We start from the raw sequence: 14,847 nt of genomic DNA on the forward strand, positions 1-14,847 counted from the left end.
TTTAACAGGTAATAACAAAATAACTAAAGATAGAATAAAGAAAAATTATCTTTGTATCTTCGTATCTTGAGTTCTATCATCAAAACTTGTAAAACTTCCCTGTTACTCCTTCAGTTAAGCACACACGGTTACATTAAGTTATATAAATACAGGCAGAGGATACAAATCCATTTTCTTTCATCTTAGATATCCAAATAAGTGAGATGTGGAACTATTTTTTTATCAAGTAGATAATGTTTTATCAATAGCTGTAAACCATTTTTGTGAACTGTCTTTCAGCTGAGAAAACAATACACTGCTTCTATCACATTGGAAAAGGAATTATCTCAAGGTTTCCAGGCAACACAGCAATTTTTCAAAGCTGAACTCCCCTGCTGATCATTAGAAATAGTTTCAAATGTCCTATTCTTGGCCTTCATTCGTGCCAAACCCTGGACAAGGCTGCAACAAGATTATCATTCCAAAACATCCCATTTCTGCAGGGGGTGCTAAGCAGTCCCTCTTCCCTTTCTCGTAGCACACCACCATTCACATCCACTTGGGTCTCTCCTGAATCAAGCTGTGCTTATGTTTTATAGAGGAAACGTGAAATCAAAGTTGTTTTGCTTCATCTCCTGCAGGGTAACTCCGTCAGATTCACTGCTTTGACTGCATGCTGTCCTACGTTTAGAAATGCCGTGGTCTAAATCCTGTCGTCAGTCAAGGTGTGGCATGCATGAGGCAGGTGGTGATTATGGCCCGAGAAGGCCCAGCGCTGGATCGATACACTCAACACTGTGATAATCTTTTGTTGGTGGCTATTTGCAGAATGCATTACACAAATTAAAGGAGGGTAAGAAATGGCTTATCTGGTGACCATGTAGAGTGGTATTGTTTTCCACATCATCATATTCTTAAACAATTCCAGCGATCTAAAATGCTGATGAAGGAAGGATAGAGTTTTATTTATTTTCACCAAATAGCTGGACATATTAAAAAGTTAAGGTAGACTGGAAATAAAATACAACTCCAACATGTTTTAAATCAGATTTGATTTTTTTAATTCAAATTGACCCAAAGCAAAACTTACATTAAAAAGGAAGAACAAAATACATTATGATATAACACACTAGGAGTTACATGAAAGCTAAATTTGTGGGCAAATGGCCTTATCCCAATCACATCCTGGGCTAATGAGCGCTTCTGCAGGAAAGTTAGAATCTCAATTTCGTATGGTCCATGCTGGTCATTAAACTACACATTCTTGTCTCTTAGGTTGTGCATCTGATAAATCATGCTAGACTCCCTCATGCTCCAGATGTGTACTCTTGCGACTGCCAGGACACTGAATTCTCTAGTGGAAACGCTGTTCCACGCATGACTGATAATGAATTAAAAAAGAAACAGTCAAGTCCTCCAAACTAACAGGCATGGATTACTGTGTAGTAAATAGTTTAGAAATATGGGAATTAAATAATCTAAAAAACACTCTTACTCTGCTGTACATTTATAAACACAAATATTTACAAAAAAAAAAACACAAAACCTTGTTATCGAAAGATGAGGTTTGCAGTTCATTAATGATCATAATCTTTTGTAAGCTGGTTTCTTTGGTGTATTTGCCAAATATATTTTTATAAAGGTTTAGTAATAGGCTTAAATAATAAATTTCAAAGGAAACATAAAAGAATCTGACAAATTTGAAAATATTCTGAACATTTTCTGTTCTGTTTCTGGAAAAAACAATCAGTTGATTTTTCTGAAAATATCTGTTCTCCCTATTCATTATGTGACCACGGAATGCTTCTCTGTCAATCCAATTCAAATGCAGACCTGCAGGTTTCACCACTATAATCTACCAGTAACCCACCTGGAGACATTTTAGTTATTGTGAAATGTGATTGGGATTTTATTAACAACAAAAATAAAACATTCTTTTTAAGCTTCCAGATAAATCAAACCTCAAACAATAAATAATGGAATTATACACTTCTTCATTAAATAGAAATTTCAAAATTCCAGGAAGAGCTCTCATAATTTTTTTTCTGAAGTCACAGCAGCAATACAGAACAAAGAATTTACCTTAATCTGATCTTTTTACTTGGAATTCCCTGACTCAAACTCAGTGGCTTAGTTTGGAAACCTCTGAATGGCTGGGGAGAGAAAATCATTTGAAACTAAGTGAATAAATTAACACACACATATGTGGAAATAAGCCCTTGTGCAAGTGTAACATTAACATCACTGATCAGAGTGCAGAAACTCCAGGCACCCCTCTGCCTCCTCATATCCCTGGGCCTGGGGTTTTAGGGGGAAGTCACACTCAATTCATTTCTAGCCACACCATGTCCCTAACACTGCTAGTGTGTCCTAGCCCTGACCTGGGTATTGGTTTAAAGAATGAGAATATAGCTCGGCAACTGTCTTCATAAGGGACTGTCTCTGGAGATAACTTTTTGGAACATTTTTATGGGGAAAAGGACAGACTACCCGTTCCTATCAATCAGGCTCCAGCTAGTTTGGGGATGGTTACAGAACTGGCCACACTCAGAGTGGCTGCCTGCAAAAGAGCCTATGGGCCACACCAGCAATCTCCCGAATAATCCTCTTTGAAGCTGCCCGTCTTCGGAAACCTGTGCAATGCTTAGGCACGAGCAGATCAGAGTTTAAGACGGCAGAACTACTCTGCACCCAAGAGAACAAACGCTGTGCTTGAGGAAAGAGCGTTGCTGGCTCTGAAAAAGGTAAAGCCAGAGACAGCTCCTAATTCTGCTTAGTTACACTTCTGGGTGAAATCGTTTTACACTTTATGACTTAAATCTAGAAATTCAGACGAGAGAAGCCCTTCGTCTTGTAAACTTCAAATTTATTAACAGTGTGTAAATATTTCTTCCCAAAGCACTAAGAACGATACTGGGACATTTGAAAAGGTTCTTCTGAAGTTAATAACACAAATCAAGCACAGAATATGTTTCTGAGGGCATCATCTTAGATGCCTAATGCCTCTGGGACCTTTTCCATTGTTACTGACACTTTATCATATACGTGTTTACACGGCAAACACATGCCCAATCAACTTAGAAAATAACTGCCCTGAAGAGCCTCACTGTATATAACCTTAAAATAGGAAATGTTTAATTAGCATATTAGAAATTAGCCAGACTTATAAATGTGTACCCCTTAAAGATTTTACCCTTAAAAAGCTTTTTTTTTTAAACTGAGAAGAAAAGAAACACCATGAAGCCACCCCAAATTATTGAACCATTAAAGCCAAATGATTTAACCATTTTTAAGGGAAGACTCTACCACCAGGGTACAAAATTTTCTGCTTAAAGTGAAGTTAAAGATGTAGCTTAAAATGGAAATTGCAACTGACATACTATGGTTCTGCAATGAAAATTAAAGTGGCGGCTCCTGTTCTCACAGGCATGTCAAAGCTGGCTGTGAAATGATGACCAGCAAGTGAAATAATGGATAAAATACACCAGAAAGAGTATTGCACTGCAGGCACAGTTTTAAAAACAGAATACACTGGCTTCACAAAGTTATTTTCTTTCCCATTAATTTTTTTAAAAGCACAACTCTAACTAGAGATAGAAATCGAGACACAGTGTCTCAGGGTAGTGTACTACAGTTGTTAAAAAAAAAAATAAGTTAAAAACAAGAGCACACCAAAAGAAAAGCAGAGGTACTGGATTTATGTCATCCGAAAGCTACATTAATTAGGAAAAAGAACAGTTTGAAACGGCCAATTTGTACTCATTAAAAATGAATGAGGTGACAGCATTACTTTAAACATTTCTTAGGGCATTTTCCAAAAGAACCCAGGGTCGCCCTGGGTGAAACCGTGCCTCCAAATGTTAACAAGTGCTCTACTGGTTTAGAATACCGTGCTTACCAAGGAAACCATAAATTTGGAAAGGGTAAATTCTCCACTCCAAACCTGCTTGTATCATTTAAGAAAAGACAATTTTTCTAAATGCAGTATTGTATACAAAGCTTGGACCTCTTAAACTTGGACCAAGAAACCAAATTAAGACCTTCAAGCATGTGGTGTGTGTTTTTATATATATATAAAAAATCCCTCCCCTACAATGAAAACCAACCAAACAAACAGAAAACCCAAAAGTGTATACCTGCTTTCTGATTTCACAGCAAATCAGAAATTGCATAGGATATACTTTGTGCAAGGCAAAAAGCCTTTTAAGTATCTGGAATATAACTCCTAATCTTGCTCACAGTTCTGGTATATCAGATATCATCAAATTTGTGTTTTAAGTAGTCTTTCATGACCTTGGCAATTGGTAGTTCATCAAGTAGCTTTAGGTTTTGAAGGCCTATACATTGTCGAATTTTAATTCGGCACAGGTCCTGCAAGTTTCTGGGCTGTCCTAAAAAGACAGAAAAAAGAAAATGTTACAAAACCACAAAGCACAGTACTTAAGGCACTTTTGAAAAGAACTGTTCATTTCTCTGAGAAGTCCTCTCTATGGACTTCTCATGCAAAGGACCAGAAAGATACCAACTCCAAGTGTCCTAGGGCCTTGATGCGATGCCTTATTGGATCCTTCTCACAACCCTGGGATGGTGGATACTTTCAACTCCATTTTACAAATAAGAATACTGAGTATCAGATGTAAACAAGTTGCTTAATATCAGACAACCAATTAAGGCTTTAGACCGAGACTGAAAACAGTTTTGATTCTAAGCCTCATATCCTTTCTGTTATAAATTAGGAACATTCTGGTCATCGTCTTGACTAGGTCTCTCTCACGCTGGGTGAGCCACTGTGAGCCAGTCATCCCTCTGAGCCTTGGCTTCTCAATCTGAAAAGTGTGGAGACTGAATGAGATGTCCCCTATTGTGAGCCTCCCTTTCAGCTCTGGGTCTAGGACACTGGAGCCCCGACGCCCACCACAGTCTCTGTGGAGCTTTCCAAACAAGCTTTCCAGATCTGCCCACCTGTTTTCCGTGATTCTGAACATAGCAGAACCGTGGCTGTAAGGCTGACAGTTGAGGAGTGCAGCAGGAAGGGGGTGTGAAAAAGCACCTCACGGTATTCTGAATCTACATCGCTTCAAGCTTCCACACCCTGATCACTTGCCAGTAGAAACCCCTGTTCTATCTCAATTCAAAAGAAACATCACAAAATCCTATTTCTTTCCCTTTGGAATATTTTGTTTTACAAAAACAATACAGATGGCTCCAAAAACAAGGAAGAATTCTTCAACTGTGCTTCAATAGTGTGTGGAGTCAAGGAAGTTTTGCTTTCATATTAAACATGATAATAAAGCTAATATATATTGAATACTTACTCTGCGCCATGTATTGTTAAGAGCTCATGACATGTATTAACTCCTTTCATCCTTTTATGAGGGAAGTACTTTGATCATCATCCCCATTTTATAGAGTCTCAGAGAGATTAAGTAACATGCTTAAAGTCAAGTTGAATGCCATATTTCAGTCATTCTCAAACTTTTTGGTTTCAAAACTCCTTTACTTTTAAAAATTATTGCGAACCCCAAAAAAACTTTAATGTGGGCTATCTCTATAGTAAATGCCATAAGTTAAAACAGAAATTTTAGAAATACCTTTAAATTCATTCTAATAAACCCATTACATGTTAACATAAATAACACATCATTATGAAAAATAACTATATTTTCCAAAACCAAAAAAAATTTAACAAGAAGAATGTCATTCTTTCACATTTTTGCAAAGCTTTTAATGTCTGGCTTAATAGATGATAGCTGAATTTTCATATATGCTTCTGAATTCAATCTGTTGAGATAAATCACATCAATCACACCACCTAGTCTCTGGAACACACTGACACTCGTGACAAAAGGAATGAGAGAAAGGCAAATCATGTCTCAGTGTTATTATGAAAATCAGGAGACCCATGGAGAGAAAGCAGAGTCCGGGAAGAGACTGCAGCTTCTCGCTTACCTGTGCAGTGTAATTTTGAGCTGTCTCTTTGTAGTCCTAAGACACAGGAGCTCCCGTTCTCAGCCTACTAACCCATAACCGTGGGCAAGTCGTGTGCACTCCCCGACACGGCTCAGCTGCAAACAAGCTTCTACACTGATCACAAGAAATAGGCCATCGATGATGTTCCCTTCTCAATCCCTGCTGTCTCTGAAAGTGTTGACCTTAGTAACATCATCAATTAATTACTAAAGGGCAGAAATGAGTTCCACAAATATGTGGAGTCTGATTTCCTTATTAAGGGTCAGTTTCTGCGAATGCCCTTGGTCAAACACATGGAACGGGAGAACACCTCATTAGAAGAAGTTGTGGAAAGAGAATACGCGGAGAAGTATACTGCACCCCAACCAGAATGATGTGTCCACGATGACTGGACCAGTTCAGTGTAAGGGACAGAGGTATGGATCTTGACTGGTTCTTGTGTCGTAACTTCTCGAATCCGGTCCTTGGAAGGAAAGTCAACATTGACAATTGTGGGTCATATGAATGTTGTAAAAGATGTGGCCTGGGTGATAAAGACAGTTTGTGTTATTACTGAGTGCCTCTATGGATCAGACTATCCTCTTATGGGAGTGGAATGTCGAGAGAAACAAAGTGAAAACCCTACACTGCTGCACAAGTGTAGATTCTACAGCTATTCATAGCTCAGGAACTAAATTTTGCAGTGGCTCCTGGGATAAGATGATAAGGATCTGGTCTACTGTCCCTACAGAAGAAGATGAAATGGAGGAATCCATAAATTGACCAAGAAAGAAACAGAAAACAGAGCAGCTGGGACTAACAAGGACTCCCATAGTGACCCTCTCTGGCCACAAGGAAGCAACCTCCTCAGTGCTGTGGTAAGATGCTGAAGAAATCTGCAGTGTATCTTGGGACCATAAAATTAGTGTGTGGAATGTCGTGTTTGGCAATCTTAAGTCAACTTTACAGGAAATAAAGTGTTTAATTGTATTTCCTATTCTCCACTTTGTAAATGTTTAGCATCTGGAAGCACAGATAGGCATATCAGACTGTGGGATCCCCAAACTAAAGATGGTTCTTTCATGTTGCCATCCCTAATGTCACATACAGGTTGGGAGACATCAGTAAAATTGTCTCCTACCCATGAAGCACAGCTGATTTCAGGATCCCTATATACCACTGTCAAGCTGTGGGATTCAAGAAGTTGTAAGGCTCCTCTCTATGATGTGGCTGCTCATGAAGACAAAGTTCTGAGAGCAGACTAGACACACACAGGGCTCCTTCCGAGTGGAGGAGCAGACAATAAACTGTATTCCTACAGATATTCCGGGGGGCATGAACACGAATGATAATTTGATTATAGAGATTCTTTCTATAAATGAAATTGGCAGAGAATCATGAAATTACGTTGATGCAGATGCAGAAAGCAGCCTTTTGAAGTTTTTATAAAGTTTTCGCCCTTCATAACACCTAACATATCACTATCTTTTCTTATTTTGTATTTATAATACAAAAGTTTGTGTTTATAAAACAGAAACTGTGACTTGCATTCTCTATTTAAAAAAGAAAAAAAAGGAAAGAAATCATTTTGACCTCACAGATGACCTCACTCCGGGGCCCACTAGACCATACTCGGAAAACTATTCTTGTACTTTATCCATTATATCCATTGTACTTGCTTACAATGATCACCATTATTCAAAATGAAGTACTTCTTCATAAATGACAAAGGCTGACTTAGACCTCTGCTCTGTAAGGGCTGTATGAACATACGCTTTTCGAGAGGTTACTTGCTATGTGGTCTCTTAACAGAATGGCAGCAGAAGTGACAGCTTTCTTGGAAATGTCTGTAAACCAGGAGTATGTGTATCCACAGATGTCTGTACATGGATCTGTACAGGGATGTGACATACACACTCATGTGCCTCTTGGGAAGATTATGTCTCCTCCACCTTTCAGATCTCTGCCAAAATAGCACTTCATCACAGGAGACCATGTCAGGATTCACCACCAGATACTCCCAGAGTTCCTTTCCTTTATAACATTTAATAAGTTGTGAGTTCACATTTATTTGGTGATTACGTGTTAATTAATGCCCATCTTCCTCACTATATGACATGTTCCATGAGGGGAGGACCATGTCTGGCTCCATGTGCCAATGTAAACCCAACTGCTGACACAGTACTCAGCGAGTATTAGTTGAATGAATGCTTAACAGGCTTGTCCTTAGAGTATAAAACCGTCAACGCGCTGCGAAACATACCCAGGTCAACAGCAAATCATTTCCAAGCCTGTTTTGAATTATTTTTCAACACTATTCATGGGCTACTTTAGGAAAAGAATTATCATTGTCATTTTTCAGTAAATGCTTACAGTATTTGATCTGCAAATGTAAACTGGAATGTGAATTAGATGTGAATCTTCTTTCTTTAAAGAATTTGATTTTCCTAATAGATGATGGGTTCAAGTTTTATTTATTTATTTATTTATTTATTTATTTATTTATTTATTTATTGTGATGCAGTCTTACTATATTGCCCAGGCTGGAGTGTAGTGGTGCAATCTCAACTCACTGCGACCTCCATCTCCCAAGTTCAAGCTATTCTCATGCCTCGGCCTCCCGAGCAGCTGGGATTATAGGCGTGGGCCACCATGCCCAGCTAATTTTTGTATTTTTAGTAGAGATGGGGTCTCACCATGTTGGCCAGGCTGGTCTCAAACTCCTGGCCTCAGGTGATCCAGCTGCCTCAGCCTCCCAAAGTGCTGGGATTACAGGCATGAGCCGCCATGCCAGGCCCTTTTTAATATTAATAAAAAGAACCACCATAACATATTCAGGCAAAAAACAGATGAGGAAAGAATTGACATATGTGTATACAGGCATACTTAAATGAAAACGTATCATCCAAAAAAGTGGTAAAAACTAAATTACTAGAATTTGCTCAGCTAAGGTAAAAAAGAAGGGGCTGTCCGGGCGCGGTGGCTCACGCCTGTAATCCCAGCACTTTGGGGGGCTGAGGTAGGCGGATCACGAGGTCAGGAGATTGAGACCAGCCTGGCCAACATGGTGAAACCCCGTCTCTACTAAAAAAATACAAAAAAAATTAGCAAGGCGTAGTGGCAGGCACCTGTAATCCCAGCTACTCAGAAGGCTGAGGCATGAGAATCACTTGAACACAGGAGGCAGAGGTTGCAGTGAGCCAAGATCGTGCCACTGCACTCCAGCCTGGGAGACAGAGTGAGCTAGATTCTGTCTCAAAAAAAAAAAAAAAAAAAAAAAAAAAAAAAAAAAAAACCTGAAGAAGGGACTGAGACAAAAGGCTATGGAATGGGGGATCTGCTGATGTGGATTTGTTCTGTGACAGACTGTTCTCTCCAAAGATGACCACACTACCTCCTCTCTCTCATGCCTTTCCACAATGAGGCTGGATGCTCCTGTCATTAAGAGATGAGGTCTATGTTCCCTCTCCTTGAAACTGGGTGGGCCTGTGACAATGGTGATAGTGTTGTCATGTAACTTCCAAGGCTAAGTCATAAAAGGTGATGCAGCTTTTGCCAGACTCTTGGGACATTCACTACTGCAACACAGCCACCATTCCATGAAGACGCCCTAGCAACCTATACAAGGGAACTGAGGTCACTGACAGACAATCCTGGCAGAGCTCCCGGCCAACTGCCAGCATCAACTTGCCAGCCATCTGAGCCAGCCTTTTCTGTTGTTGTTGTTTTGTTTTGTTTTTCAGACAGCGTCTCACTCCGTCGCCCAGCCTGGAGTGTAGTGGCACAATCTCAGCTCACTGCAACCTCCACCTCCAGGGTTCAAGCGATTCTCCTGCCTCAGCCTCCAGGCAGCTGGGACTACAGGCATGCACCACCATGCCTGGCTATTTTTTGTATTTTTAATAGAGACAGGGTTTCACCATGTTGGTCAGGCTGGTCTCAAGCTCCTGACCTCAGGTGATCTGCCTGCCTTGGCCTCCCAAGGTGCTGGGATTACAGACATGAGCCACTGCGCCCGGCCGCAAGAGTGAGCCATTTTCAAAGCAGAGAAGCCCCAGTCACATTGCTCCAGAAAACAGTGTGGAGCAGGGAAGTAAAACAAATGACTCTTATTTTAAGCCACTAAAGTTCTGCAGCATTAGATAACCGAGTGAGACTCTGGGACCTGAAAGTGGGGCTCTGCCCTTGGCACCAGGCAGTGGGAGGGCTTTGAGGTGAGTGTTACAAGGAAGCCAGAAGGGCTTTAAGAAGCCTGTTGGTTGGGGCTGTATAAAAAAGTTTTTTGAATGTTACTAGAAGCTGGAAGACGGGGAAGCCTTGTATGTATGTAATAGTGCAAAGTCTGGCAACACTGCCACATGTGGTAATGTGGTAAATAGGAAATGTCCTAATGACCTAATGATCTACTTAAGTAGATTCCTCAGGCAGAATACCGTAAGCATCACTGGCTTTTCTTCATTGTCTATGATAAGATGCAAGAGGGCAAAAATGAGCCAACGACTTTAATTCAAGGGAAGCACTGACAGAAATGCTACCATCCTCACAAGTTATTTATCTCTGCGTAAGCCTTTCCCAGGGAAAAATGCACATTCTTAGGCCTAAATATGTTGAAATGCTAGTCAATATGTTGAAATGCTCTAGACTAATTTTTCTTCTCCTTTAAATGTGTGTTGTTGGGAGAATCTGACCTTTTAAAGGTTTCTTGACCATGTGTAACTCCTGTCTGCAGAATTTCCTTTAATGATGGAGGCATATCATAGTGGTTAAAAGCATCAACTCTGGAGCCAGGCTGCCTGGATTTGGCTCCTGGCCCCACCACCACTTGCAATCTGTGTGATCTTGGGCTCCTTAGCTTCCTGCCTGTATTCTCATAATAATCACACTCACCTCAAAGGCTTTACAAGCATTAAAAAGGTTAATTTTGGAAAAGTGCTTACAATAGTGCCAAGCACATACTAAGTACCAGGTGAACACATTTTTAAATATTTGTAAGGATGTTTGCTTCTGGTTACCAAAAAAGTAGAAGGCTCCTCTTTGGAAGCTGGAGTCTCCATCTTCCTGGTGTCAGGACAGTAAGAAAACTAGACGACAGTTTAACAGTAAAGAAGCAACTGGAAACCCATTAGTGGGGAACAGTCCTGAGCAAATTGATAGAAATCATATTCTGGAACTCCCTGCCTGACTTGAATCAGGCAGAGATGTGAGGGCTTTTACCTGTATAAAAAGATGTGCAGTCCGGGCACCATGGCTTATGCCTGTAATCCCAGCACTTTGGGAGGCTGAGACGGGCGGATCACGAGGTCAGAAGCTCAAGACCATCCTGGCTAACACAGTGAAACCCCATCTCTACGAAAAATACAAAAAATTAGCTGGGCGCGGTGGCAGGCGCCTGTAGTCCCAGCTACTCGGGAGGCTGAGGCAGGAGAATGGCGTGAACCTGAGAGGCGGAGCTTGCAGTGAGCCGAGATCGCGCCACTGCACTCCAGCCTGGGCGACAGGGCGAGACTCCGTCTCAAAAAAAAAAAAAAAGATGTGCAGAGATGAGGTGAGGGATATCACTATACTGTTTCTCTACGAGTGTACAGGTGTGAACTCATCTTGCCATGCACCAGCACTGCTGAGTGAAAAATGAGCTAAATTTTAGGCATAATAAGGACTGCTCATGGTAAGTACTGTCATTTCTAAGACTGCCTAAGGAGCTATTTTTTTCAGAAATGGCATTTTAGGAGTAGAAGATTATGACTGAAAGAGAAGTACTTATGTTTTTTGTCAACAGATCGCTTAGAAGTATTTACTGAGCATCTATTAATGCTGTATGTATTCAACAATGCGCTATCCCAGAGATTAAAGGGCCAAGGGAAGAGAAGGGCAGTGGCAGAAGAGAAGGCAGAGAAAGAGAATGAAGAGAATAAAAGAAGAAAAATCAACACAAACGTGCGCACCATTTACTAGGCATCTTAGAAAATTAATTCCTCCCCTATTAGAGAACTACTTCCCTGTGCACGGGATCATAACGGGGAAACTGGAAGACATCTCACAAAAGAGCATAATTTAAAGAATTACAAACCCTTTAGGGGATGCAGAAAAAACTACCAGGTATGCATACTAATGAACTACAGTGGAATTACATAATAGTTCAAAGGGTTATTAGTCTTTCCATTTTATAAAGAAGCCCATCATTAGTAATAATTGGGCTAGTATAAAATAGGAAATCAGCTTTTGAAGGGTCTAGCGTAAATTACAAAGCCAGGGCCAGCGGCATAATTTAGAAAATTAAATATCCTAAATCACCTCCCTGTGACATCGCCATTACCATTTTTATGATAGGATCAACTTATTTGTTTAAAAATATCTGGATTCATAAAGATAGAGAGGAAAAACATTTTTAAATACCCAAAGTGAGCAAAATGAAGGCAAAACAAGTTCCAAAGTTGTTCTTTGGGGTGGAGAGGGGTAGAAATTGGAAGTGGAGGGGAGGCACAAAGGAATAAGTGAAAGATTTGCGTCCTCTGGATTGCTCTACACATCGGACCTCCCAGACTCTCTCCATTGTAGGTCAACACCTGGGATGGTCGCCCGACACCTCTTTGTTTTATTTCAGCTTCCCATTTTAAAATCCTACCATAGGCTGGGCATGGTGGCTCACGCCTGTAATCGCAGCACTTTGAGAGGCTAAGGCGGGCAGATCACTTGAGGTCAGGAATTCGAGACCAGCCTGACCAACATGGCGAAACCCCGTCTCTACTAAAAATACAAAAATTAGCTGGGTATGGTGGCGCACGCCTGTAGTCCCAATTACTCAGGAGGCTGAGGCAGGTGAATTGCGTGAGCCTTGTAGGCAGAGGTTGCAGTGAGCTGAGATCACACCATTGCATTCCAGCAGGGGCGACAAGTGAGACTCTGTCTCAAAAAAAAAGAAAAAAAAGAAAAAAATCCTACCCTAAACACATTTTATTCCTTTGCTCTTGCCTCTGAATTCCCTTCAGAGGGACCCTAGTATGAAATGTGCTAAACGAATCTTACTTTATAGGACAAAGGCAGTTTCCAGCTCTCCTTAAAATAACAATTACGGCATTCTCTTAGATAGAATCCCAATGTATACAATATCAGGCTTATGATATTTTTCTATTGGTAGCTTTTTTCCAAAGGTAAATGAGCTCTGAACTATATTTTCCATTTGCACTAAGTCAAATGACCAGAAATCTCTAGATGCCTATATTAAAAATAGAAAGTAATACAAATACTATAAAGGACAGGATATTTTCTGTATCAAAGAACCTTAAAATGTGATGCAATTTGACTAAAAATTGTGTACTATTTATTTTTAAAAGTGATTCTTAACAACTGGGACTGAAAAACCCAGTAAGACTATGATATAATTATAAATCAGTAATCAAAAATGCCCCTGGTTAAAATGTATGACATAAATTACTTCTCCAAAGAGTTGTACTACACAACACTGCTTTGGATAAACCATCCTACAAAAATATCAAAGTAGCATTCAAAGGAACACAGGAGGAGAAGGCACTTGTTTTAGAGGCATTCTGTGTGATCAGCTGCTCATATACTTATTGCTATACAGGGTTTAACTGGAGAAAACCCAAGCCCGCTTTCTTAAAATTAAAAAAAAGGAGTCGTCGTGATTTTTCTTACTCCTTATTTAAGTTATTTTAAAGTTTGAAATGCTGCCTCTAAAGTTTTACTTCTACAGCTAGAACACAGCACTTGACTATTGCTGAAATTTAAACAAAAATATTTCGGGTTACTGTGATATTTATAAAATAGTATCTTCAGATATCTGTGATTAATGTTCCAGAAAGCAACTAGTTTAACTACCTGACAGACTGTCTTCTGCAAAACCGTTTATACAACTCGATTCCCATCTACTTGATCTTTTTCTTTTAGAAATACATGTCAGTTAACTCCTTAAAACGTACAAATCAAAATACAGCCCAGCCCTCCCTGTTACACACCACCAAAGCATACTGGTGGTTGCTTCCAGTCTTTGAACAGTGTCTACTACAAACAGATCACTGCCTCAGCTCAGCCTCCTATGGAGAGTAAATACCAAACTAGCGTATTCTCTGACTTCAGAATCACCTAGACCAGAGCCTGCCACAGGAATAAAAGATGCTCTGTTCTCACTCATAAGTGAGAGTTTAACAATGAGACCACATAGACACAGAGAGGTGAACATCACACACCAGGGCCTGGCGGGGGGTGGGGGACAAAGGGAGGGAGAGCATTAGGACAAACACCTAATGCATGCGGGCCTTAAAACCTAGATGACGGGTTGACAGGTGCAGCAAACCACCATGGCACATGTATACCCACGTAACAAACCAGCATGTTCAGCACATGTATCCCAGAACTTAAAATAATAATAATTAAAAACATGCTCTGTCAAAGAAAGCCATGAAAGTAAGTTGTTCACACTAGTAAACAAATAAATGATTTATTTATTCAAGGACTTCCTGGCCCCTTTGATATGTTACTGAGCACAGTGAACCTCTGAAATCTGGACCTAGGATCCAAGGTACTAGTCTTCCAAACTGATCTGAATCATGAATCCACTTGACTCCACAGTATCTGGTAGAACCACAATTTTTCTTTTTCTTTAAGACTAGTCAAGTGCAGTAGTGAGAAGGGAGGAAAGAGTAGAACGAGGGATCTCATCTGTAACTGACTGTGGACACTACCTTTGGACTAGCCAGCCAGTTTTATAAACAAACTTCAGGAAATCACTGATCTCTGCAGAACCTACATAGTAAGTATGATAGTAAACAGCAAGCAATAATGTAATACATCTCATGTTATCCACAGATTTTAACTTTAAACAGAAATACATTAGAGAGTCATCAAATTCTGAAACACTAGGCTAACAGGACACCCTTAAAAATCTGATTTTAGGGAATGTAT

The 14,847-nt window shown here is 40.1% G+C and overlaps 1 protein-coding gene and 1 pseudogene across 3 annotated transcripts in view; one reads left to right on the plus strand and one right to left on the minus strand.

Moving 5' to 3' along the window:
- Window positions 1-550: 550 nt before the first annotated feature.
- The window catches only part of ASB7 (ankyrin repeat and SOCS box containing 7), a 50,031-nt gene continuing 35,734 nt past the window's right edge, over window positions 551-14,847 (minus strand). Inside the window, exons 6-7 of one of the 3 annotated variants that reach the window (XM_058427677.1) lie at window positions 4,273-4,370; window positions 551-919 (exon numbers count right to left, since the gene is read on the minus strand). In XM_058427677.1, the coding sequence (XP_058283660.1) occupies window positions 845-919; window positions 4,273-4,370 (173 nt within the window). In that variant the 3' untranslated portion in view covers window positions 551-844. Of the gene's footprint in view, window positions 920-949; window positions 4,371-14,847 lie in introns of those variants that run through there. The other 2 variants (XR_009209741.1, XM_032174096.2) reach the window with 2 other exon arrangements.
- Window positions 5,848-7,277, plus strand: LOC116809696 (ribosome biogenesis protein WDR12-like; annotated as a pseudogene).

The sequence above is a fragment of the Hylobates moloch genome, unplaced genomic scaffold (assembly GCF_009828535.3).
Source record: "Hylobates moloch isolate HMO894 unplaced genomic scaffold, HMol_V3 SCAFFOLD_14, whole genome shotgun sequence".
Classification (NCBI taxonomy): Eukaryota; Metazoa; Chordata; class Mammalia; order Primates; family Hylobatidae; genus Hylobates; species Hylobates moloch.